At 36.5% G+C, this 26,066-nt stretch overlaps 2 protein-coding genes across 2 annotated transcripts; one reads left to right on the top strand and one right to left on the bottom strand.

Moving 5' to 3' along the window:
- Positions 1–2,154: 2,154 nt before the first annotated feature.
- LOC100370513 (serine racemase-like) lies at positions 2,155–11,342 on the top strand. The gene is made up of 7 exons (XM_002735929.4): positions 2,155–2,303; positions 2,782–3,089; positions 6,426–6,656; positions 6,892–7,011; positions 7,591–7,665; positions 8,542–8,751; positions 10,017–11,342. The coding sequence occupies exons 2-7, from the start codon at positions 2,799–2,801 to the stop codon at positions 10,191–10,193; spliced, it is 1,104 nt and encodes a 367-aa protein (XP_002735975.1). The 5' UTR covers positions 2,155–2,303; positions 2,782–2,798; the 3' UTR covers positions 10,194–11,342.
- A 2,527-nt stretch (positions 11,343–13,869) lies between these two features.
- Positions 13,870–20,968, bottom strand: LOC100376674 (rRNA methyltransferase 3A, mitochondrial-like). The gene is made up of 4 exons (XM_002735966.3): positions 20,595–20,968; positions 18,921–19,162; positions 17,359–17,520; positions 13,870–14,532 (listed from the first exon to the last, which is right to left on the bottom strand). Exons 1-4 carry the CDS (start codon positions 20,963–20,965, stop codon positions 13,982–13,984), a joined length of 1,326 nt encoding a protein of 441 aa, XP_002736012.2. The 5' UTR covers positions 20,966–20,968; the 3' UTR covers positions 13,870–13,981.
- Between the last annotated feature and the right edge of the window lie 5,098 nt (positions 20,969–26,066).

The raw sequence follows: 26,066 nt of genomic DNA, 5'->3' as shown, positions 1-26,066 counted from the left end.
ATCTGAAATGCGGAAGGTATGTAGAAAGCCATTTGGATTTGCTAGTCATTTTATACTTAGTTATGTTGTTCAGACTCCATCTTGGATTTTTGAAAAAAAAGTACTCTATATCTAATACTTTCGTGGGTATCAGAAATCTAAAATATGTAGAAATTTTGACGATCCTCAGACATTTATCAACATATTGCATTTTTCGAAAAAAAACCTAAAATCATTTTTGTTCTCGGAACCACTTGCTTATTTTTTTCGGAAGTTTGGTTGTGGGTTATCATGTGGAGAAACCTATTGCAATTGGTCAAATTGTTAGGCCGCCATGAATTGAATACATTCACCATCAATTATCAGACATCTTGGATTTGTGCAAAAAATTATAAAGAAACCAATATTGCCAAAACATTAAGAGACTTTGTAATGCTGTTTGCAATTTTAATTATAAATAAGTTTTTTGGGGGGTTTTCAAATAACTTCTGTTAAATTAATATAGCTGGTTTGTTGATTTTAAGATAAAAGATGCTCTCGCCTATCAGTCGTCAACGAGGAAATGACAAATCTACTGATTTGTACAGAATAATTGGCTGCTATTATTAGTACTTCGATAACTTTTTCTTCACTTGACACGCTATCATTAAATCATTAATAATACGAGTAAATACCTAACATTTTCTTTTGAAAATTTCATGATTTTTGTCGAAACTGTCGCCATTCACGAGAATGAGACATTTTAGTTTTCTCTCATAAGAAATTCGGCCGTTCATTGCTATTTTCAGAAAGCCATTTTTTTTCTTTTTCAACTTGCTAATTTGATATGCTGTTTCATTCGCTTTTGGTGAAGATATCATGATTTATATTTCAGTCAGTTTGACAGTGGTTGTCATGACATATACTGATAAAGGTTAATGACAAGACCAGATGGCGAGCTGGTCGAAATCAACCAAAAACATCTTATGACTCTGCAGTTTTTAAGATACAAGACAGTAGCTGTAATTCTAAACCAATGTTGTTTGCGAGTTTAAAAAAAGGTAGTATCTTGGTGGAATGTTAGTGCGAGATTATTACCCCATCAATATTAGTTAGTGTTGACAATGTATAGAAATGTTTTCTCTAGACAGCTTGACGAGTAATTAATTGATTATGATGTGTAGAACTTTCATGTGATTGGTTGTTTGTTGGAAGGAAAGGCCTTGGAGTCTCTTATACTGATTGTAATTGGTTAAGGGGTGACAAGAAATAAAGATGGATTTAATGCTGTCTCGGGTGAAAACCAGGGACTTGGCAGAGAATCGTTTTGGGAACATGAACGAAGCTTGTGTGTGTCTTTTGTTAGCCTAGCGTGGAAACGACCGAACCCCGGTTACCTAAGTGAAAGGTTTTTAACCATCAAAAATACCTATCACAAAGATAACGACTTTTAATTCCAATGATAATGACCAATGGGGTGTATGAATAATATAAAATAAGCAATATGTTTTTCTATTTTTCTAACATAAATAAAGGACGAACGTGTTCGGTGTGAAACTCTGGTGAAAGGCTGGTAGTAAAAATATGCCTAAAACTGCATATGCTAGTTGTCCACATGTCAACTGCGTAGACCCACTCCTTCGTTTGCGCAATAGCTATATAACCAAATCCTGTACGGATCAATTACAGAAAAAAATCCGTCTGCCTAATTCCCAGGGAAAAAATATTACACATAGAAGAAATTAAAAAAAATACAGTGAATTAATCATTGAAAAAATAGAAAAATTTAAGTGAAGGGACAAAATGCAGTTGTTCTGCCTTCGCACCAATGTTTCTAATGGTCCACCCCTCACAGTTCGCAACATGTGGACAAGAAGGTAACCCATGTCTAACGCTATGTAATTGTTAAAGGGTGGTGGTCGTCGCGCCGCGTCCTGTTCGATGTGGGACTCATGGCGACGTACAAACGCGTGTAAAATACACTGTTTGTTTATATGAAATTCGAACACGCGCTGTGCAAAGACCACCGCCCTTTAAATGTAATGACGTCACCAATATCGTTGTTTATTTATCTGTATATTTTATATAAAATAACAAGTAATTGACAGTTTGATCTTGTAATTATGTAATGACCACACGGTTTTACATTACATCGCAGTAACGTAATTCTAACCTCCTCAGCGTAAAACAAATGACCTTTAAACCTACCAAGTTCATTCATGTTGAAAACACATACAACCTTTGACACAAACGTCTGCGGCGTCTCTGTAAACAACACTCCAATCACATGAATGACTCCACTAGTCTACTATGAGTTGTAAAGTGTACACCTGAACGTTCACAAGGTAAGGGAGTAATTTCAGGGAGCCGTTCAGTGATACGGCGCGATGCTTGGATTACAACAGTTCTCATTTGACCTTGCGAGCAATTCACACTCGGTACCCCTGTGACTCAGCGTCACATACTTTCTGCCGTCACACGTACAAGCCTATTATTCTTATAGTAGATAACAATGACATATGTATAAATCATATTAGCTACTATTGTTAAGGCTTTGCAAAAAAAAAAAAAAAAAACGTCCATGCCAGGCACACGGTTATACTGCGTGGTATGTATAATTTATATTCTTTGTTGGCAAAGGTGGAATCGTATCTGTCTGTGTTTTGGTGGTATTTATCACAAAATTTATTCATTTGTTATATATTTATTTGTTACATTTTTTGTTTCATTCACAATTAAATATAAACGAATATGTGTAACACGGACGCGTCTCGTACTATCATAATGGTATATTATAGAAGCCATTTATTTTACGATTGGTAGGCGATCCTGAAGGTCAAATGTCACACGTAATTTGCATATCATCGAGGCCATTACTGGGGTTACGTGGTGACGTCTGCACGAAACTTGTACGGTCCAGATTTTGCCAAATTCGACGTATTTTCGTTGCCACTATGTCTGGGGAAAAGAAATACTGCATTAGCTACGAAGATGTGCAAAAAGCTGTCGAACGAATAAAGCCGGCGGCTCATGTAACGCCGGTAATGACGAGCCAAACCATGGATAGGTTTTCCGGGGGACGACATCTTTACTTCAAATGTGAGCTGTTCCAAAAGATTGGGGCATTCAAGGTATGTAGTCATGTAGCGACCCAGGCAAGAATAACCCATCGGTACTATATCCCTACGATTAGATTTTAACAATTCTGGTATTTTAAATAAATTGTAATTCACGTCGATACACCGCACAATCACATGCGGCCTTCAAATTCCTTAGTTATATTAGTGCTGTTGTAGTTGTCGGACTTTTGTCTTCTGCTTCAGACTCGTACGTGGCTACTCCAACAGCACTAATAATAATAGTACCTACGTTTTGCACCGCGCTGTTCATATGCGCTATCATGTCTGGAATTATTGAGGTTGGTTGAACTTCAGCAATGACAAGGTCAAAGGGTCAAAAATATGGAGTAAGGTTTCCTATAAAATAATTCTATAATTATGCAACCTACCTGATGCAGATGTACAGACTTGTCGAATATCATTTTTGTACAGCGTGTTTTATATATTTGACTTGATTTGTCAGTCTAATTTCTGCATAATTATCGTAAATAAATGAGGTGCCGTATATAATTATACACTGGGTTTCATGAAGGTATGAATTTGTTTTTTGAAAATTTATAAATATTTACAAAACATTCATCTTGGAAAATCTTTACGTTTCATTTAAATCCAAAGAAGATTCTTCCTTTGGCTGTAGAAACCATTTTTTAACGCCCACCACCCATGAGTCTTTGCAGATTTTTTTCAATCAATGTACCATGAATGAAAAAATAGAACCCCATCAGATCCAAGTACAAGTGTTATCATAATTGTGTTTATCGGTTTCGTAATGCTATGAGAAACCTGTTATTCAAGCAATGCAATAATTGTTCAAACTATGTCTGGCCCTGTGTGACCATATAAACATTCTTCTATATATTCATTCTTTTTGTATATACAGAGTGGTGCACACTTTGAACTAGTTTCAGCCAGTTACTGGAACATCACTTTGCCAGAGATTACATAGCTAATATTTATTGATCCTGACAGTAAAAAATTTTGCAGTTGTGTTGTGGGGCTTGCCTTTATAAAACATTGATCACATCAGCTACAGCTAGCTGTCAAACATCAAAAGATATTGGTAAGACTTTCTTAGGACCCCTTCACCCATAACTCCAATCATAACACTGCCTCACCAGTACCCCTGTTTTCATTGTATATACCCCTCTTCAGTTCACTTGTAGTTATTTGGAGAGGCATATTGAATCACATTGGGGGCTGGAGTATAAGGGTAAGGAACTCTGTTGTGAGTGTGACCAAATGTTAAATATTCGCACATCTTGTTGTTGTGACATCAGGCACAGAAATATCAATCTGCAGTGTGAACGATTGAATAACTGGTAGAAATAAGATTATTAACCAAGATAAAAGAAACAGTAGTAGATCAAAGCAATTATTTTTAATGAATCCTATAAGGTATATGATAAAACCTGTGTGGACTGGATACGGCTTTTGCAGCCCTTTAAAAGTTTTATTGCCTATAAACATAAATAAATATGATTATTGCTTACACAATATGCGATTTTCAAATGAGTAAAGACACTAGCAAAAACAGCCAGAGACTACAACTATCGGTAACCAACAAAAACACACTGTGCTGTGTTGACTCAAGAACACACGAAACATCAAAGAAACCAGAGAGAGAGCTTTCAAGTTTAACTTCTTATTTATTCCGCCATTTTCAGTTACACCAACATCATTACTTTTTACATATCAATACACTCAGGTGATCAGGTGAAATATAACAATATTACAAAAGTATGTATTCTGACCCATGCAATAAAGTAGTTCCAAAAACTTCACACACTCATTTGCATTAGAATTTATAGAAATTTATGTTTATTGTACAACCTCACAAAAGACAATCAGTCTGTTTCCATGTGAGAATGAGCGGTTGAATTTTAACACCACAGCGCGCAAGTTTCGTAATGACTGAACCTGAAACTTGTCTACTGTAGAATACTTTATTTTCGCTTGGAATTTATTTTCGCTATTTTCGTTGAAAGAATGATTACGTGAAAATAAAATCCAGCGAATATACTTTTTCCCCCTATATTTTACATTCAACTCGTCAAAAATCAGTGAAAATAAATTCCATACAAAACACCCAAAATGCCTTTTCAGCGAAAATTAATTCCAGCTAAAATAAAGTATTTCACAGTATTAGCCAGACTCTTCTTCAATTCTATTAATATTTTAAATCTCTTTAAAACAGATTTATGCTTAATTCACACCAATTAAAAAGCAGTAATATAGGGAATCCAGGGAAATACTAATGATTTAAGACCAATACAAAACAGAAAAAGGCCAGACTTTAAAGGGCAAGATGTCTTTGGCAAGGATTTTGAATTCCTGGCATAGTGGTAGGCATGTAAAAATGTAAACTACACATTCTCCCTGTAACATGGGTGAAGAGATTTCTAGCATATACATGCAGGCTGAAAGGGTACACCCATAGGACACTGTATCCCTAGGCTATGTGAAATCACAGTAATACCGGTACTGACATTTTTTTTATTTGAGAACATGAATTATTGCACATTAAATCTGTTGAACTTGTGATCACATTCAGCATAACATTTGATGTGTTAATGAATAGTTATCATAACATAGTGCAGTCAAATTTTTGCAAGAAACTACTAGTATCATAATCTGAAGTTGAAACCATTGCAGGGCAGGGCTTCCCCATCTAGTGCTTCTGCTTTTAATTGTTTGTTTTAGTATGTAGGAAAGGATAATGAACTTGAATACCAGGTTGATCTGCACAATATTAAAATCAAATAACAGAGTGCTACAATGACACTGTTTTAATAATAATATCTGATCTTAAAAAGACTATAGATACCACTCTTTTAAAAAAATGTTTGTTTTTGTCTCCACGTTCCATGCAAAATATTTGAACACCTCTGCTGTTTCGATCTCAGTTTAACCTCTGTTGTTGAGTGAACTTGTAATACCATGGGCTGTTTTATCCTCTCACCTTTTGGTTTAGATAATACTAGCTCGTAACATGTATACGAACAAGTGATATTAGGAGATAATCTTGTATTGAATATTCTGTAAGTCGAGTTTCTCCTTCAGAAACTGATGTAATAATACCAGTGCATTCACCTGTCACTGGTAGAATAGTGGTTGTAGTTATGGACTTATGATTTCATATCCTACCTTGGGTTAAATACTAAAAGAGGTCAACCACTACTTTAGGTTAGTGTGCCACAGACTCAGCGGTCGAAAGGCTAAATCCACTAACAAATGCAGATTTGGGGGAGCCTTGATGACAGTCTGCCGGCACAAAATGTGTTGTTGAAAAAAAATATAAACATTTAAATATAGTTTAATGAGTTATATTTATGTTTTTTTTTTTTGTAGTTCCGTGGTGCTTACAATGCCATAAGCCACCTTATTGATGACTGTCCTGATAAGTCAAAAGTTAAAGTGGTGACACACAGCAGTGGTAATCATGGACAGGCATTGGCACTTGCTGCTAAAATGGCTGGTGTACAAGCCTATATTGTGATGCAGAATATCTCTCCAGCTATTAAAGTCCGTGCAGTTAAAGAGTATGGTGCCACAGTTGTTGAATGTGAACCTGGTGAAAAGGTAAGTTTATTGTTTAGTAATCTAGGGTAGCATAATCTATGTTGCTCATAGTACTAAATCAATGTATTAAATGTATACACATAAATTCTGAAAAAAAAAATCTGCAGGGTATTTACATTTATTGTATTGAGAATAATACAACTGTATTTATACCTATACCCAATTTGCAGCAGCCTGGAATTGTTCTGTATATGCAATTATATAATGGTCTATAAATTGTCTTGCTTTACTGTAGGCAAGAGAAGATGCAACAAATAAAGTGATGGCAGAAACTGGTGCTATATTCATTTCATCATCTCAACATCCAGATGTAATTGCTGGTCAAGGAACAATGGCAGTAGAGTTGTTGAATGAGGTAAGTAAAGAACTTAGTGAATGTGGTAAGCAACAATAAGAGGGAAGTCAGTGAATAAGGTAAAACAATTGAAAGGGGAGTAAGCGAATGAGGTAAGAAACTATATAAGGGAAGTCAGTGAATAAGGTTAAAACAATTGAAAGGTAGTAAGCGAATGAGGTAAGAAACTATATAAGGGAAGTCAGTGAATAAGGTTAAAACAATTGAAAGGTAGTAAGCGAATGAGGTAAGAAACTATATAAGGGAAGTCAGTGAATAAGGTTAAAACAATGGAAAGGTAGTAAGCGAATGAGGTAAGAAACTATATAAGGGAAGTCAGTGAATAAGGTTAAAACAATTGAAAAGGTAATGACTATAGAAGGAAAGTTAGTTTTTGAAATATTTAGTGACTTTTCCTTTTTGCAATAGTAAGACATAATGGTGACTGTAGCATGCTTGTCAGGTGTATACAGTAAAATCACACTGTCATCATTTCACTATATATGTAACAGTATTATGATACCAAAAATTTATAAACACACTATAGACTATAGACAAGTGTCAATACATTTTTACAATATATCTTGAATTCTGTTTCAGGTACCTAATCTTGATGCTATTGTAGCCCCTGTATCCGGTGGTGGTATGGTTGCTGGTATCTGCATTGCTGCCAAGGTAAATATTGGTTTCCTTAACCATTTATTTTGACAATTAATGCAGTCCTCAATAACTGTTCCGCATGTAGAGAATGTCCCCTTTTGTTAAAGTGAAATGAATTGATGGAGTAATCTTTATGCATGAAAAAAATGCTCACAGAATTAATTACATTCAATTGGCTCTTCACACTGACTACATGTATAACATTCTGAGAAATAGATGTTAATCTATAACCCAATGTAGTATTATGTATTCAAATTTTGTATTATATCAGCACTTGCAAACTGCACATAAAACACATCAGGAGAGACAACAATTGTCGCCTGGCAAACAATTGTATTCAAATACAACTTAATCAATGAGCCACATTTTTCTAGCTGTATTATTGAGCAATGTAATACCAAACAAAAGATGCTCCATAGCAGTTGACTTTGTGGTTGCAGCAATGTTTCTAAACAATGGTGTCAGTTGATCTAAGACTATATTCGTTTAATTTCCTATTTTTTTTTACATCAGTATGTCATGCCTGGTGACTTGTAGTTATGTTGTTCAAACCATACAACTTATGAAATGTATAAGTTGCTATTTTTTTGTTTAGACTATTCCTGCATGTTTTATATTTGGGGTGTGTAAACAGAAATCAAGTAACATGTTTTTTGGTGACTTAATTATATGTACAAAAGCATTTCTTTGTATTTATACTGTAGTTAATTTTATATGTAGTTGATTGGGAACTACATTAGAAAGACATGGTTATTACCTACGTAGCACATATGATACAGATAAACCAACCAGAGAATACACAAACAGAATCCACACTTGCACAATTCAGATGACAGTATACCTCAAATCACTATTAGATCTACTTAAAAATCATTATACTTGTCTTTACAGCACATCAAACCAGATATTAAAATCTATGCAGCTGAACCCATCAATGCTGATGACTGTGCCAAATCGTTTGCTGCAGGTCACCGAATTCCGTTACCGGGACCACCGGACACAATTGCTGATGGATTGAAAACATCAGTAGGAGTTAATTCTTTTCCTATCATCAAAGATAATATTGAGGATGTAATCACTGTTACTGAAGAAGAAATCAAGGTATATGACTATTAGTATTTGTCCCTGTTCGGACGCAGTCCGATAACAGGGACCTATGGATTGACCTTTGTGTGTGCGTCAGTGTGTGTGTCCGGTCCTGTATCTTAGACATGCCTGGATTGATTACATTCAAACTTCACACATACATCATATTATACATAAGCACATCAATTTGTTTCACAATCTAATTCAAGATGGCCGAAAGGTGGCCATTTTTGTGCTGAAAAATCTAAATTGAGCATTTCTGGCATCTCAGAACCGGATCTTGGATGTTTACAGGTGGATTCTGTCAAAACTTGGTACATACATTTATGCACATCATTTTGTTTTTCAGATGGGATTCAAAATGACCAATATGAGACCATTTTGTTTTAATGAATGCAGTTCTAGTGCCATATCTCTGACATGCTTTGGCTAATTATGTTCAAATTTTATATATTCATTATACATCATGTCATAGATGATATACGGCTCTATTGATTTGACGATCAGATTCAAAATGGCCTAATGGTGGCCTTTTGTTTTAATTAATGCAGTTCTGACTTGCTTTAACGGATTATGTTCAAATTTTATATATTCATTATACATCATGTCAGAGATATACAGATACATCAGTTTGACTATGAGATTGTGATGGCTGACCAGTGGCCATTTTGTTTTAATTAATGATATTATAGAGCAATATACATTGTATCTCTCAATATGGACAAGTACTCTATTGACACTCAGATACAAGATGCCTGAATGTTAAAAAATCATAATCAAGCATCAGCTTCTGGATCCATATCTCTGACACTATATTACTATAAACAAAACTGTATATTCTAAATTTGATAATTAATGTGGCTGTGCATGGCTTGTTACTTTAAAAAGGGGGTGTGTGTGGAAAAAGACTGGCAGGTCAACACAAGTTGTTACCATCAAATAGTGAACAATAAACTGAATGCACATTTTAACTTAGATGCTCTGTGTTATTTATAAGAACTGAAAGGTAATCGTTTTGCGTCAGCGACAGCAATTTTCACCAAATGCGAGTACCGGTACCTCTGAATGTACACTCGAAATGCAGATATTAAAATGTTTACTCGTATCATTGTTTAGTTTAGCCAGTCAGCTGTTAACCCCTAATTCAGTTGAGCTAGCTCCAAACAAATGTTTTACAGTAATTATATATTAATCTGAAACGGAATCGTGTTCATAAAGACTACTTTAGGGGGCCATCGATCAGCAGAATTTCTCATTTGCAATCGTAATTTCTTTTTCAGATTGCTACAAAGTTAATGTGGGAGAGAACCAAGCTATGCATAGAGCCGTCATCTGGTACAGCTGTGGCTGCTGTACTCTCAGATAAATTCAAAGCACTTCCAGCAAGCATCAAGAATGTTGGTGTAATTCTATCTGGTGGAAATCTGGATCTCTCCAAATTGTCTGATTGGTTTTAACTGTAGAGTGCGGATATTCACCAAAAATGTCAAATTTTCTATTGGAATGTTTTGATGTAAAGTAAAGTAGTTACACTAATGTGTATACAAATATTGTGTGTGTAAAAAATGCCAATGAATGTAGTGCTCTTTGATGCTTTGACTAGAGAATACACCATTCAATAAATTGATTAACACCACCCAGGGCCCAAGGTGAATGTGTTCTGGCAATGTGAAAATAATTAATTGAAATTATGCACGGGACCATAGTGTGGTATTGTTTTTATTTGCACTTTCAGAAACATCATGCCAACATGGCTATCATTTCAACAAACAACAGTAGATGCATTGTAGGCAACTGTTAATACTTGACTAACCCATACAAGTGGAGGGAAATAGTCTTTTAATTTAACTCAGGAACTTGAGGAATTTTTTTTTTTTTATGTACCTGTCACAATCCAGTCTTGCAAACAATGTATACATGTATTACTTGTTTTAAAGAAACTCTTAATTTAACAACGTCAATGTAAAAGTAAAACTTGTAATATAATTTTTTAAACAAATTTATAGCCCTGTTAAAAATGTAAAGCATGACCTATAGGCCAAACTGTTAATCCACTGCAAGATGCATCGTTGAAACTGTGATAGGATAATTACAGGCTGTGAGGGGATTTCCCGTCATATAAAGTCCAACCCAAATCTTTAATTAATTTTTTTGGGGTGTAGGGTGGCTTGCACAAAAGCCTTTTCAAGATCCTGCAGTGAATAGGGAAAAACACCTATTCCCTCAAATGCTTTTAGTGAGACCTGCTAATACAGTTACACTTGCAATTTTTATCTATTTTACCCATTTTCAGATGGATTATAGTTGTAGAACTTTCGATACATTGTATACTATTCATAGATGCAGTCAAAGTTCAACACTTTTGTTCCCATAGCATGAAAAAACAAGTTTACTCTGAAATAGGACACAAGTAACACTGAAATAAGCCATTCTGATTGACAAAAAGCAAGTAGATTTTAACAGCATGGTCACCTGACTGTGCTAGTAATCTCTGTAAATAAGAGGAATGTTTATTGAAGCAGACAGAAAATAATGAAAATATTCTATAGCATTACATTTTGTAAATTGTATGTCTACCAATAAAATGAAATACGGTATGAAGCTTGTTCACGGTTGTGTTCTCCTGTTTAGACTACTGTGCGATTGCAGTGATTATCATTTTTGATATGTTGTATATGTACTGTGGCTGACACTTCCAAGTCATTCAGGTTTTACTAATGCATGCAGTTGGTGCCAATAATTAGTTTGCAACCAGCAACAAAATGCAGGCTACATTTTGTTATGCACCGGACTTATTTCTTGTGTTTGGGTTGATCAATTGAAGGCAATATGGTTTATGTATGAACCATATTCAATATAGTGATCTTAGAATTTTCGTAACATAATTTTTTTTTAAATCTCAAAGGTCTGCGCCAATCAATGTTTAACAACTATCTTCAGCCCATATACGTACAAAATGGTGTTTTTCATTTATCTGCCAGTTAACCACAGGCCAGCAAACACTGAAACAAAAGTACCGGTAATTAGCTCATTAGATAATCAGGGATAATAGTTTGGGCCTTGCAGCAATAGGCCCTACTTGGGAACCCTGAAAGATCACGCATCCTAGTATTTTTGTTGGCATGACAACATCATGCACATCAATCAAGGCAATTTAATTTAAAATACCAGACTTTAGTGATCATTGGGAAGAAAAAGACAGTAGTTGTGAGCCCCGATTTTGGCTTCTGAATAAAAAACAAACTCTGTCAACGGTTATGTAATCAAGAGGTATTATGAAGCAAAAATCATCAGATTTTCAATTATGACTTTACCACAATCAACTAATGTTGTGTACAAGAATTCAGACAGCATCCAAAATCAGCAACATAATCAACACAGTGCCTGTTTTACTAGTTTTTGTTCCAGAACTAGGTCATTTTCATCAGTACATGTGTATTTTCAGTATGATGAGCTGTGTGAATGAACTAAGCAGGTGGTTTATGGCTGAAATCAACATGTACATATAGTTTACTATATGTGAATCGGGTCCAATTTCTATGTCATTGGCCTAGGGTCCTTCTATACAAAAGGAGTTGTGTAACACACCTACACTGTGACAACACACAATTTGCGAAAAAAGAAAACCTCCCAGCCGTAATTTATCAGTGCACAATATTAAAATTACAACTCTCTTGGTCTATTACGAACAAGCTACACTTGCATCAATATAGAAACGGGAATATTTGTTTGTCACACAAACAAGCGACCGAAAGAGCTCCGCTGTAACATCTACCCACCCTATGTTTTCAACTCAGTTAACAATTATTATATATGCTAAATATTTCCACAAACAGAATTCAGCATAGATGTTACCAATATTATAAGGTACGGTAATATCACAGTCTGCATTATTTGCCTCCCTTTAGTTGATGGATAATACTAGCCCATTACATTGCTCATATCAACTCTTCTACCAATGAGTGATATCAGGTGATGAGCCATTTATCACAGGACCAACACCAAAAGTAACAGACTGAGAAATCTGCCTTAATTTGGCCCATCCAAAAAGTCGCCCTGGGCGATTTCATGGCTGGTGGGCCCTTATTTGGGCTTCAAAATTGTTAGTGTCAGGAAAGATTGAAATGTGCAAAGAATATTGTTAAAATATTAAAAAAACACCTTAAAAAACTGCCGAAAAATCGCCCTGGGAAATGTACTACAATAGCTCTAAAAAAAAACGGATATTGTAGGATCACGTATTTGATTTCCTGTTTATCCTATGTATCTATGTATAGTGGAGAGATCTTGGCACGTGCCGAAACTTGTGTGTGAACAGTCAGGATTGAGTCGGCACAAACCAAAAAGAACTTGATCTCGGCCCCGATAGATTCTTGGGACCGAAACTCAGCACATGCCGAGATTTGCTGCCTGAACGCTCGACACGAGCTGAAATCACGCCCTCGGTGGTAAAAACAAGAAAACATAAGCTGATTCATAGTAGTATGTAGGAAATTTAGATATACTAGTATATGGTCACATGCAGCAGTAATGAATGGAATGAATGCAAACCATCGTCAGCAACGCATATTTATGTGCTGCTGCAATCGCTATTTTCTTGCAATACTAAATTGATGTGAAAAAAATAATTGTGTTTCGAATCTCCTTTGCCGTTCATGTGCACGATGGATGGTAATAAGCACTATAACAATTATTATTATCATCATATACGTATCGTTTTCTATGTTTGGGCCAACAGATTGACGAATGAGGGCGTGATTTCGGCACGAGCCTTAAGTCAGTCCTAAGTAGGTCCCGAATAACGTGAACGCAACTGCTGTAATCCCTCTGCAAACGCAACGGATTAAAAATTTCGGCATGTGCAGAGATCCCGTAACGTGAACGTAGTATGCACTTCACAGCTTCTAAAGGCTGTTCTAGCTCATTTGCATAAAATATCTAATGAGGTACGACTAGTATGTGCCACTGGGCATCTGGAGGATAGATTGATAGTGCATGAATGCCAATTATGAGTTTGTTACCCTATTGTGATTAAGAAATATATTTACGATTTGCCAGATGCATTGGTAACATAATTGTTAATTTTGAAGTTGAATCAAAACATGGCTGCTTCAATAATCCATGACAAATTACTACTGGACATGTGGAACAAATTTATGTGTGCAGAGAAGATGAGGTTTCACATATACACAACTTTATATCACACAAGCAATCTTTTAAAGTCACAAAGTTTTGTGTACATAACTTAAGTATTCTTATTATTTTCTTTACAATTCAAATATTGACGCTTTGCCTCAAAAGTGACAACACTCGTTGCCATGGCAGCATTCAAGCTGTCCATTCCAAATGCCATTGGAATATGAACTTTGTATCCATAAGTTTCATCTGCCAAATCAACTGCTTGTTTACTCAATCCGTGCGTCTCGCCTCCAATGACAATAGCTGATTTCACAGTCCAGTCAATGTTATAAAAATCTTTAGTCGGTACACAGTTTAATTTCTTGTCTACGTCCATGTCATTCATCAAATCCTCATTTGGTAACTTACTGAGCAAATTCATAGTCCTGACATCGTTTAAATCAAGAGTTCTGGGATCAACTACAGACTCAGTCTCACAATCATCTTCTTCTACCCTTTCAAAGGCATCAGCGGTTCTACAATCAGCAACATGTACAACCACGTCATCATCTAGATAATTCTTGACACTGTCCCATGGAAGATTGTTGTGAATCTGTGTTCTGAAATGTGCGCCAGCTCCTGCACGTAGTACTTTGAGGTCCCATATATCCACACATCCTACAAAGAGACATATGGTTTGTGTAAAGTAATAACGTCAGAATGTTTTAATATTTTGTATAAAAAAAAAATGTATTTAACATATATTGCATTCAACTTGTATTAAGGTATCTTAATGTTGTAACAGTGATGTGGATACACATGACATTATCAGAGGTCACATTCCAGGATATGTTTGGTAGTGTGAAATGCCATGTCTGTTGACATTATTATGTTAGTCAAACCAGCTTCTAAAAGTTACATTTATTCCTTTAGTACAAGCATTTCCCACATGGAATATTTTTGCATGTAAAATAAATTTTTTAAAGACATGTAATTGTTTGAAAACTACATTATTGAGACATTAATTTCTTATACTTTGAATATTTTTACTTCACAGATTTCACACAAAAGGGGTGGTCATATGATAATCTTATCATACACCTTGCATTGCCTGGCTTTGTAACACTATAGGAACTGCAGCCTCACATCAGAGCAATAAATTCCTGTATCACACCCCACCCAGCACGCCCGGTTTTCATCAATCAAAACAAACTAGTCATTCTAAATTACTTTGTGTGTTTAAGGTCATGCCGTGGTGAAATAGTAAGGCACATGATAAAACCTTTGTGGACTGGATATTGTTTTTGTGGCCCTCAGTTGTACGGCTAACACACCCTTACAAGCTTGGACGCTTCCGCCTCACAACCTCCGGCCGCAAAAGCTGTATCTAGTCCATAAAGGTTAATATCAACCAGCACATGGCAGAAGTCAAAGTGATCCAGTACTGCCTGAATATATATTTTGCGGCATTGCTCATGATAACCTTATTGTTATACACATTTTCTTTTGAGTGATGATTTAATGAGAGCCAAAAAACAAACAAAAATGTATAGCACTGTGCAGATGTTTATGATCAGAATTCTATATCTATCAGATTTGTTCATTTTGTGATGATATCTTCAATTCTCTAATTTTGATGATTATTTTTGTCTTTTTTAATAAAAAGTTATATGTTCGACTTCTTTTTGAAAACCGCAAGTCTGATTGCTTTGATAGTATACATGTAGGTAATACAGGTAGACCTCTCTCAGATTTGTTTATTTCATGATGATATCTAATTTTGATGATTATTTTTTGTCATTTTTGGTAAAAAGTGATATTTTCGATTTCTTGTTGAAAACCGCAAGTCCAATTGCCTAGATAATATACATATAGATACTACAGGTGGATCTCTCTCATATTTGTCCATTTTGTGATGATATCTTTATTTGAAATGTGCATTGCTAACAGCGAAGATGCGCTTGTAATAGAGCAAATACAGTATCACAGTAAGCATGGTTTGAATGATAAAAATAAACTGTAGACGTACTGCAAATTCTAGAATACTAAATTTTTTTAAATTATTTTAGCTGGAATTAATTTTTGCTGAAAAGACATTTTGGGTGTTTTGTATGGAATTTATTTTCACTGATTTTTGACAAGTTGAATGTAAAATATAGAAAAAAGGTATATTCGCTGGATATTATTTTCACTGAATCATTCCTTCAGCGAAAATAGCAAAAATAAATTCCAAGCGAAAATAAAGTATTTTACAGTATACTATACTACTGTATTACCCCGGGCACGCGCCCCTCCCTGGGCAAGCGCCCACCCCCCTGTTTTCACAAAAGTTACATGTTGGGGACATCCTCGGTTAAACGCCCAGGGTGATTTTTAGCCAAGAACGGGGTCAACAATAAAGTTTTATTTGTCAAAAACGAACGCGTTTGATTTATTTAAATAGTGTGTTTGTTACGGTAGTTCTTTTTTTTGGAGTGTGTGGTGGCCCAGAAAAGGGCTGTTTTGTTTGTGTTTTTACATAAAAACTCATTGAAAATTAACGATGTAAGATGAACCACGCAGCATGTGGCGCACACGTTCTGCTTTCTCTTCATTCACAATGAATCCAATATTGCAATAATCCATACCTTGGTGAGTGGTTTGAAGCACATAGCTTTGGTTTCAAAACATAGCATTTCGCTGCCTGTGAATCCATAACAGGAGCTAGTACTTTTGAGACATCACGTCGTAAACTTTCTTTCCATCCTTCATCACAGCTATGGCATTACAGTCATGTGGATTATTTTTCTGTCGTTGAAGAAAAAACATTTTGCCGACCTCAAGTCCATTACGATAACCACAATGAGGCATGCCGACGATAGATCATCGTTATTTTTGTAATTTTGTCATGTGTGTGAGTGCGTGAATAAATCATGTTAATGAGGTCGACCCGAGTTCATTTTCAGTCTGTTTTTTATGTATCGCCATTTGGATATGTTTATGTATTCACAATAGTTTGTAATCATTTCACATCAGTAATAAAAGGTTTATTTGTTTCATAAACCTGTCTGCTATTCTTCAGTAATTACGATGCGATGTATCAATACGTGCGTGAACAAAATTATGCTAATGAGGTCATCGCCATCTTGGATTACAAGCGGTAGTTTTTCCTGGCCGTTTCGACTTGCACTGATCACGGTTACTAAATTTACTGACATAAAACAAGTTTTATTCTTGAAATTATACCCCGTGTCTTAGTGTTCCTACAGTTCTTGACCGAGTGCTCACGTTTATTGAAACCTCGCATAAATCAAGAAATCAATACGTGTACAAAGTGTACGAAAGCATTCCTTTATTTGACCTTATACGATTCTTATTTGGGGTGGTCCTCGGGTAAGCGCCCACCCCCAATTTTTTTCGATTTTGTATGTTCAGGCCCCTGGGCGCGTGACCGGGGTAATACGGTAATGACTAGTGTATTACATGTACCACAGCTAACTATGCATACTATATGTGTATCCATACCTTTTGTAACAAGTATTTGTTGAGAACCGGCTGCCACGGCAGAGCGTAGCAATGCACCCAAATTACCAGGCTCTCTTATATTATCACAGATGACAGTTAGCGGTATACTCTGCTCTTCAGACATCATTGGTAGATCTTCAAATCTTGGCTGGGAAAACACAGCTGTTGAATAAATCACAATGCCTCATTATATGTCATATTGTAAACAAATGTACATTTGTTTCACATCCATGTAGCGTCTGCATAAAGTGATATGCACATGCGTATTCCAGGTACAAATGTATATGGTGTTTGTGTTATGCTCTATTGGGAGTTTGAACATTATAACAAATGCAATGAAAAAAGACCATATCACCCTGGATTAAACATCTAACATATATTTACATTATATTATGACAATAACAATCTCCTCACAGTTCCATATTTAATTCATAATTAATGGTACAAATAGTCACTATATGTGTGCTGAAATTCATTTTGTTCACAAAAACATTGTTTATTTACTCATTTTCCACAAATTCATTCTAATATCAGAAATATTGTAATTTTGTTTGACACTCAAGATAAGTATTGGGTTTGTATAGAACAAAATTGAAGAAGCTTTTTGAAAAAAAAAATGTTTTCAATCAACTCACCAACAGAGGGTGCCATGCAGTGGCTAAATGAGTGGAAAAAAATTGGCTAGCAATTTTTGAGGTTTTTTAGGCCTAAACTGTTCTTTGAGCTTGTGTGCAAAATTCATTGCTGACATAGCCCAGAGTCTGGCCGTTGGTTTATATTCTAACTAACGCCCAATGAAACGCGCCTGAAAATTCAAATTGGATTATTCAAATCAGCAGAATGTGGTCGTGGCAGCAGCCGCCGTCGCTCAGTAACGAGATAAGACAGGGCGATCTATCAAATTTTGACAGGGGCCTGTGGTTGGCTATTATTTTTAACCACACTCACTCATTATTATTCATAAGTCTGATTAGTGTAACAACTAGGGGAAAGCGTGAATTTCACGCATGATAACGTGAGAGACATCAACATTACACAGGGAAAATCATGATCGCTGCTATGCAAGTTTTTCAAGCTGTACATACAAGACGATTACCTTACGATACCTGCCATTTTGTTTGACCTGGCAGTGTGTGATAATTCCTGGATTTGACCTTGTACCTATGCGATTATGTAAATTATATTTACGTTCAGACTCCTCCCTCCCTTTTCTGTCTCTTATCGAAATTGAAACCAGGATCACGTGGGGATGCTTTGACGTAATGTTGTTTGTATCAGTTGTTCAATTAGCTTCATGCCACCCGTATTCACCATTTGCATATTCGGACCAATTTCTGTGCTAGATCCAGCTCGTTTCACTGGGTGATGATTACGGGCAGCTATGCAAATTATCACAGCAGAGTCTCTGGGCTACTGCTGACAGTGCTGACTGACATCATGCTAATGTTGTAACTGACAGTTATTTGGCTGAATAAATTTGGAATTAGTGATACCAGTCACAAAATTAACACTGTTATCCACAATAATTTTAATAGTGGTCTTGTGCCAGATAAGATACATACCCATAATCCCCTGCGGTGTTACTACATCTGACCATAGTTTGACCTCCTTGTATGGAATCCTAAGAAGCTCAGCATCTGTTTCGTACCAAGGTATTCCTTCCAGACTTTCAACTCGGCTGAAGTATATGGTATGGCATTCAGCACCAGCCAGAATGGCATCGATTATAAGTCTTCTGCCTTCTAGCAGGACTTTTTTGGTTTGTTCTCTGTATTTCCGGGATCTCATCAGTGTCAGGATTCTCCTGCAATGTAAAACATGATTTAATGCTGAATGACAGCATTGAAATTACTTTTTTATAAGAGGCTGATAAACCACTTTGCAAGAAACAAGTTTTCGTGAGTCAGTGAAGATCAGGAAGTTTTATAGCAGTGAAAATTTCACTGCTGTCTTCCAAGAAACTTGACTATCACGAAGACTTCTAGCCGTGTAAATTAAACGGTTTACAGTGCCCCTGGTGCACAGATTACCAATTGCCTCCAGCCACCCCTAATTTCAAATGGGTTACCCAAATTAAAACTAGAAGTAAGAGCCTCGTGCACTCCACCAAAACATGCATGCTGGTTCTTGCAGTCATATAATGTATTAGGATCTGATCACTCTCAGGCAACTAAGAGCGATATAATTTGTGCACAAATATCATCATTTTGGTCCTCAAAATATTGTGTCAACTGCTAAACTGTGGGTAATTCCAGCTTTTATCCACACACCCCTACAGATGGTTTAAACCGGAGGGGTCATATTTCGACAAAAAGTATGGATGGTTTAATTCCAAGAAGTGTCATATTTTTGATATATTTAATTTTTTTCACATACCCATCCGTATACGTCAAATCAGTAATGTTTTTTTTTTTTTGGGGGGGGGGGTGTTAGTTAACAAAAATCCGACACCTGAATGGTGGATTTGAATCCATAGGGTGTCATAACCTAATATTATCCATCCGTGGGGGGGGGGGGGGGTTACAAAAACTGGAATGACCCTGTGCTGTCATAAACCAATCATTCTAGGACAGCATTTTAGAGAACTCAGAATCAAAAGCACGCTCCAAAACGAGGTTATAATATTTAACACCCCCAACCAAATTTTAACAAACAAGCAATGATGTTCAGTTCTTTCCACAGTCACTTGTGACATATAACAAGTCTTCTATTAACAATCGGAGGTCCGTACCTCCTCCACAACACATACACGACACTACACCAGCTTACAGTCATCATAGGGACAAATTATTCCTGACTGCACAAAATAAAGTTCCAAATTTTAATAAAGAAAATAGTCAGAATAAATTCATTTTGATTATGGGAAACCATACTCTAGCACCAGCCTTTGCTGTCTTCTTAAAAAACAGATATGGAACAAAACAGCAACAACTATCAGTGTATTAGGTAACATTTAGTGTTCATTCTATATTCTGTATTCACCATTGGCTGCAAATTGTCTTTATTGTTTATTCATATTTGTTTTTGATTTGTTTTAAATTTTTAGAAAAGTTTTTTTTTTTCCTTTTCATGTAATAGTTTTTTAATTTCTTTCTGTAAGACCCTTTTTATCCTTTCCTAAGGATTTTATGCGTCTAATAAAATAAAATATCAAAAAAGAGAAAAAACAAACAAACCCATATATGTTAATAAAAGACTTGTTACAGGTAACAAGTGATGTGATCCTTTCGATTTACCTAACCCGCTTGTCAGCAGCGTTAACTTTTTCAAATCTTAGTCTTGGTTGAGCATCGACATGATCAGCTACGTTTTCCAATTTATTGACGTGGAGATCCTGTCCAGGTGGTGGCGACTTTAATTCCGGCTTGAACTCATTCGCTCTATCGAACTGACGAAAGAATCCAACATTGACAGTCTCGCCAGATCCGCTATCCACAGTTTCCGAAGGGACGGCCGGAATCACTTTTATGGGCTTTCTTACAAGTCCTCTTCTTGAGTAGTTCCTTGTTTGGTTGATATTCGTCGCGTTCCAAAGCGGAAGAAAACATCTGTATTTGTGGAAATTTGATGAAAAGTTTGAAAGCCAGGGAAACACTCTGCTGCACATGGGGGCAGCCATTTTGTGTAAACTGGACGTAGATGGCGCACTTTAAAACATTTCCTGTACTGTACATTTCCTCATTCTTTAGTGGTCTGGGGCATTTCTGATACTAAATGACTCGTAATGCCCTCGTCCTGCAAAAATCTTCCGTGCGCTGAAACTTCAGGGTGAGATCGTTGCAGTGTGTAAACAGGGAACATCATCAATAAGCAGTGCTTCGTGATGTCTCCTTTTTCTTGTAACCATATTTATTTTATGTGCATAATGTACAAACTGCAGATTGATACAAGGAAATGAAATTAATTGTCATTGTCATTTATTTTTAGTTTAAGAGTACTTATAATACTTCTTCTATAATTATTACATTCTGGGGGCTTTCTTTGCATTTTTTTGAAATCGTCGAGGTCAAAATAATGATAGTCATTGATTTATTTCAATTTGAGAATAACCCAACTTTTCAGAGGAAACACTGATCATTAAACTGTCCTTATAACAGTAATAATAATCGTTTTGTGTTCATATCAAGATTTAAGATGAAATGTAACACAAATATGAGATAAGAATAAAAAGAGCTAGCAAATTACATTCAAAAATATTAAAAAGGCAAACTTAAAACATAGCAAAGAAAATTGTTTACAATATTTAATAAAACATCAGTTTACTTTACTTTTCAAGTGCGCAACTTATTTTTGTGATTTTTCAAATTCTGCTTTATTTTTTTTTCTGTTGTTACTCTAACTATATTTTCACATTTCGCACATTTTCTCATGCCACAAATGATTTACATGTATACCCCCCCGGGGGTGGGGCACTATGTAGAAATTACCTACTGATAACGTGTCATTAAAAAGGACGTTCTCGAAGTTCTGTTAACTGTTAAAGCGGGGCAGTGGCCATAGCGTGTCATTGTTTACAAACAATCGTCTACCCATGAGCCTTTGCGTTCTTGGCACATGTTGTCGTCGCTTGGGACTCAATTCCCGCGCGTGCGCAGGTGATGACTCTCCAGCTTTAATTGAGCATCGAGTTACAATATGGGCATGGTTTCACACGGTTTCACAGAAGTGGGCGTGGTTTCTGAAATATGAGCGTGGTCGTTGTAACTCGATGTTCGTAACTCGATGTCTTTCTTAGTCATCACTTGGCGCTGTTTGTTTTTAATTTTGTGCTCTTCCATGTTTTATTGATTTATTTAGGCCAGACTTTTATTATCCCTTGTTTCGCGAACCCGCCGAAAATGAAATAGAAATAAAATTTAATTGCAGCGTAATTTCTCGCACCCGCCGACTTGTAAGTGCAAAAAATTGCTAAAAAAAACTTATTTTTATCTTAATTTTTTTCCGCCCGGCGCATAACAAACCCAAGTTGCATTTTCGTGGGAGTATCATGATCAAACCACCGAAGTCTCGCGCAGATGAGAAACATGGAATAAGATTTTATTTTATTTCTTCTGTCTGATCAATGATCTCACTTACAATTCTTTGGGAATCACACAAATCTGATGGAAACAAAAAAATGATTTAATTTTTTTCCGCCCTCCTCAAAAAAATTGCCTTATAAAAATTCGAGAAACAAGGAATAACACAATTCTGGCCTTACTGTATATTGCTAATTTTATTTGTTATTATTATTATCACCAGTTTTTTTAACTGTAGTTTTTTGTTTTAAAACCATTGTCGTGCTTTAGATTTGTCGAACAATTTGTAGGTTTTAAATATATGGGCGCAAACCCATCGTCTCCCGAGACGGAAGGATGCCTACTAGTACGTCCATGGTTAGTGTAACCATTCTTCTGAGGAATTTTAAGTGTTTCAATAAACAGCTGTGATTGGCGGAAGACTACTATAATGGTAGCCGACAATAGTAGTCGACAATACGAGCATCACTATTCAGGGTATGTACACAATTAACCCAGAACGACGTGTGTGTGTGTAATTGCATTTGTTATAGTTTATGACATAATCACAAGTGAAGACCCACTTAGATTTGGCATAAACAAGCGTGTTTATGCGAATCTACTGTGTTAAATCCTGTTTCTATTGTCGGCTAGTTATACCCGGCACACTATTGCTGGCTACTAATACGGGTAGTGGAAGGTCAAGCTGGTTCCAAAAGGGAAGAATTAACGACAGAGGTCAAAGACGATTCAATCAAAGTACACTTTTTAGCTGCATACTTCTATGTGGATACATCCAGGTGAGGAACATTATACGCATATTAATGTAAATGGGAGGTTCCCTGCTGTACTAGTCTGTGGCGAGGTTAGAATTGGGTGACCAAAGCTCAAATCGATGAAGCCATCGACTTGTGTAGACCCTGCGATGGGTCGACCAATAGCCACTCGATTAAATAAATATCAATTAGGTTTACGTCGCTTGGCGGATGTGATAAAGGCATCTCTTTGTTCACCGGACTTCTAAAATAGCAGTGTGCATCGCGACTGTCTCCGTAGGGATGGGCAACCGTTGATGCTTCTAGTCGGTATTGTAGCTTGTAGTGTTATCAAATAACTCCGATCACTTCCAGGATAATGGTGAATATCCAGATTTATTATCGGTAACTATTACAAATGTTACAACGTCGTCTGCGTATCTCTACGAAGCACCCCGAGTTCACCCGAAGCACCCCGAGGCTATAAATAGCTAACACAACATCCCCCCCTTACAAGTCAAACTCACCATAAAGTACAGTTTCAGTACAATGCGAACAACTTCAAAAATACAACACATTAATGCCAATAAGACTGGCAAAAAAAAAAAAAACAACTCAAAACTATCTGAAGAAATACAGTAATTGCAAGTCAAAAGGATTCAAATCTAATCTCTTGGGAGGTTTAATGACTCTGCCTGATCTGGTTCTATATTCAGTAAAGTTTGATTCTTGCAGAGTAGATGATTCAGGCTGGGGTCTGTGTACCACATTTTGCTTTTCAGTTCCCATGCTCAATGGTGCCCCCTGAACTGTGGTTTCAGATTTTCCATTCACCTCAATTTGTGGTGGGAGGTCATCCTCATGACCACATGGAGCTAAATACTTCTCATTTCTGTGAATCACCCTGTAGGGCATAGCTACTTCATAAGACCTAGGTTCACGCAATTTATGCACAACCTCACCATGGGACTGCATGTCCTTAACCAGAACTTTTGCTCCTGGTTTAAGTTCAGGCATATCCTTGACACGATGTGACCTATCATAGTTCAATTTAGCTTTCGCATGATAATCCCTCTCAAACTTGTTAAGATTTTCTATATCATGCAGTTTGGGTTTTAACTGTGATGGTAGAATTGTGACTGTCGTCTGAATACGACGAGCAAATAGCAATTCAGCTGGACTATATCCATTGGCTAATGGGGTTGCCCGGTATGCCATTAATGCCAAGTATGGATCCGCTGATTTTTTTATGAGCTGCTTAACAGTCCTGACAGCCCGTTCAATCTCTCCATTTGACTGGCTATATATTGGACTACTGGTCACAATCATGAACCCATATTTCTCAGCAAAGTTTTTACATTCCCGACTTGAGAACTGGGGTCCATTATCTGATCTCAATTCATCGGGTATCCTGTGGTGGGCAAACATAGATTGTAAATGAACTATTATGTCACTACTTTTTGATGTGTCCTCTAATTTAGCAACTTCTAAAAATCTTGAGTAATAATCCACAACCAGGAGATATGTGGTGTTCTTTAAGAAATACAAATCTGCAGCCACTTTCTGCCATGGCCGTTCAGGGAAGTCTGAGGGAATCATGGGTTCTATCACGTCTGGGCTGTGATGTATGCAAGTTTTGCATTTATATACTAAATCGGCAATTTGGCCACTAAGACCTGGCCACCATACAGAACACTTGGCCCGCTCTCTACATTTAACAATCCCCTGGTGACCTTCATGTAACATATCTAAAACATCTAATCTTTTTGAGCTAGGGATAATAATCCTAGACCCTCTCATCAAGATTCTATCAACATAACTAATTTCTGCTCGGAATGGATAGTATGCTTTTAGAGTGCCTGATAGCAATTGTTTATCTGGCCACCCATATTTACAGAACTCGATCAATTTACAACATACTGCATCACCATGCTGTTCTTGTGATATGGTTGATAAATAAGAGGATGTGACTGGAAGTTGACTTACAACATTAGAAGCATATGATTTAACTTCTCTACGTAATTGTTTACATTCTTTATCTGGTTTAATGGTACAGGGAGCTCTGGATAAGACATCTGGTACAATGAGATCTTTGCCTGGTACATGAAATATATCAAAATGGTATCTCATCAATCTAATTCGAAATCGCTGTATTCTAGGTGGGAGCTCATTCAAATCTTTTTGTCCAAAAAGGGGCACAAGAGGTTTGTGGTCGGTTTCAATTTTGAATTTGAGACCAATCAGAAAATTTGCGAATGTATCGCATGCCCAATTGACCCCAAGCGCCTCCCTTTCTATAGGGGCATAATTTTGTTCAGTTTTTGAAACTGATCTTGATGCACAGAAAACTAATTTCCACTCCCCGTTAATTTGCTTTTGAAACAAACAAGCACCTAAACCAATTTTGGAATCATCACTGGCAACTTTTGTTTCCAATTTAGGATCATACAGAGCAAGGCATGGGCTATTTGCACACACTACTTTAATTTCATTAAATGCCCTTTCATGGTTTGCATCCCAAGACCATAAGGTGTCCTTTTGTAATAGCTCTCTAATTGGATGGGTGAGATCTGACAACTTTGGGGAGAATTTGCTAAATTGGTTCACCATGCCCAGGAATCTGCGTACATCGTGAATATTTTCTGGAGATGGCATATCAGTTAATGCTTTGAATTTTTCAGAGTCTAGTTCGATGCCATTTTCTGATACAATATGTCCAACAAAATGAACCATACGACGACTAATTTCACACTTAGTTTTGTTTAGAGTCATGCCCGCTTCCTCTAATCGTGCCAGCACCTCCTCAAGCCTAGAATCATGTACAGCTTGGTTTGGCCCGTGAATCAAAATATCATCAATAAAGACCTCCACTCCCTCAAGGTCATCTAAAATTTGAGACATTCGCTTTTGCGCATGCTCAGGAGCTGAAGTAATCCCAAATGGCATTCTACGATAT

The sequence above is a fragment of the Saccoglossus kowalevskii genome, chromosome 16 (genome assembly GCF_978046115.1).
Source record: "Saccoglossus kowalevskii chromosome 16, keSacKowa6.1, whole genome shotgun sequence".
Lineage (NCBI taxonomy): Eukaryota > Metazoa > Hemichordata > Enteropneusta > Harrimaniidae > Saccoglossus > Saccoglossus kowalevskii.
The sequence above is the reverse complement of the archived record's forward strand: the minus strand, read 5'-3'. Positions and strand labels throughout refer to the sequence as shown.

Excerpts from the sequence above, each read along its gene's own strand:
- LOC100370513 (XM_002735929.4), top strand. The coding sequence starts at position 2,799 with ATGTCACACGTAATTTGCATATCATCGAGGCCATTACTGGGGTTACGT. Across the intron at positions 3,090-6,425 it reads AAAAGATTGGGGCATTCAAG|TTCCGTGGTGCTTACAATGC; the intron begins GTATGTAGTCAT and ends TTTTTTTTGTAG. Across the intron at positions 8,752-10,016 it reads TTACTGAAGAAGAAATCAAG|ATTGCTACAAAGTTAATGTG; the intron begins GTATATGACTAT and ends TTTCTTTTTCAG.
- LOC100376674 (XM_002735966.3), bottom strand. The coding sequence starts at position 20,965 with ATGTGCAGCAGAGTGTTTCCCTGGCTTTCAAACTTTTCATCAAATTTC. Across the intron at positions 19,163-20,594 it reads GCTGCTGACAAGCGGGTTAG|GAGAATCCTGACACTGATGA; the intron begins GTAAATCGAAAG and ends TTTACATTGCAG. Across the intron at positions 17,521-18,920 it reads AACACCGCAGGGGATTATGG|CTGTGTTTTCCCAGCCAAGA; the intron begins GTATGTATCTTA and ends TTTATTCAACAG.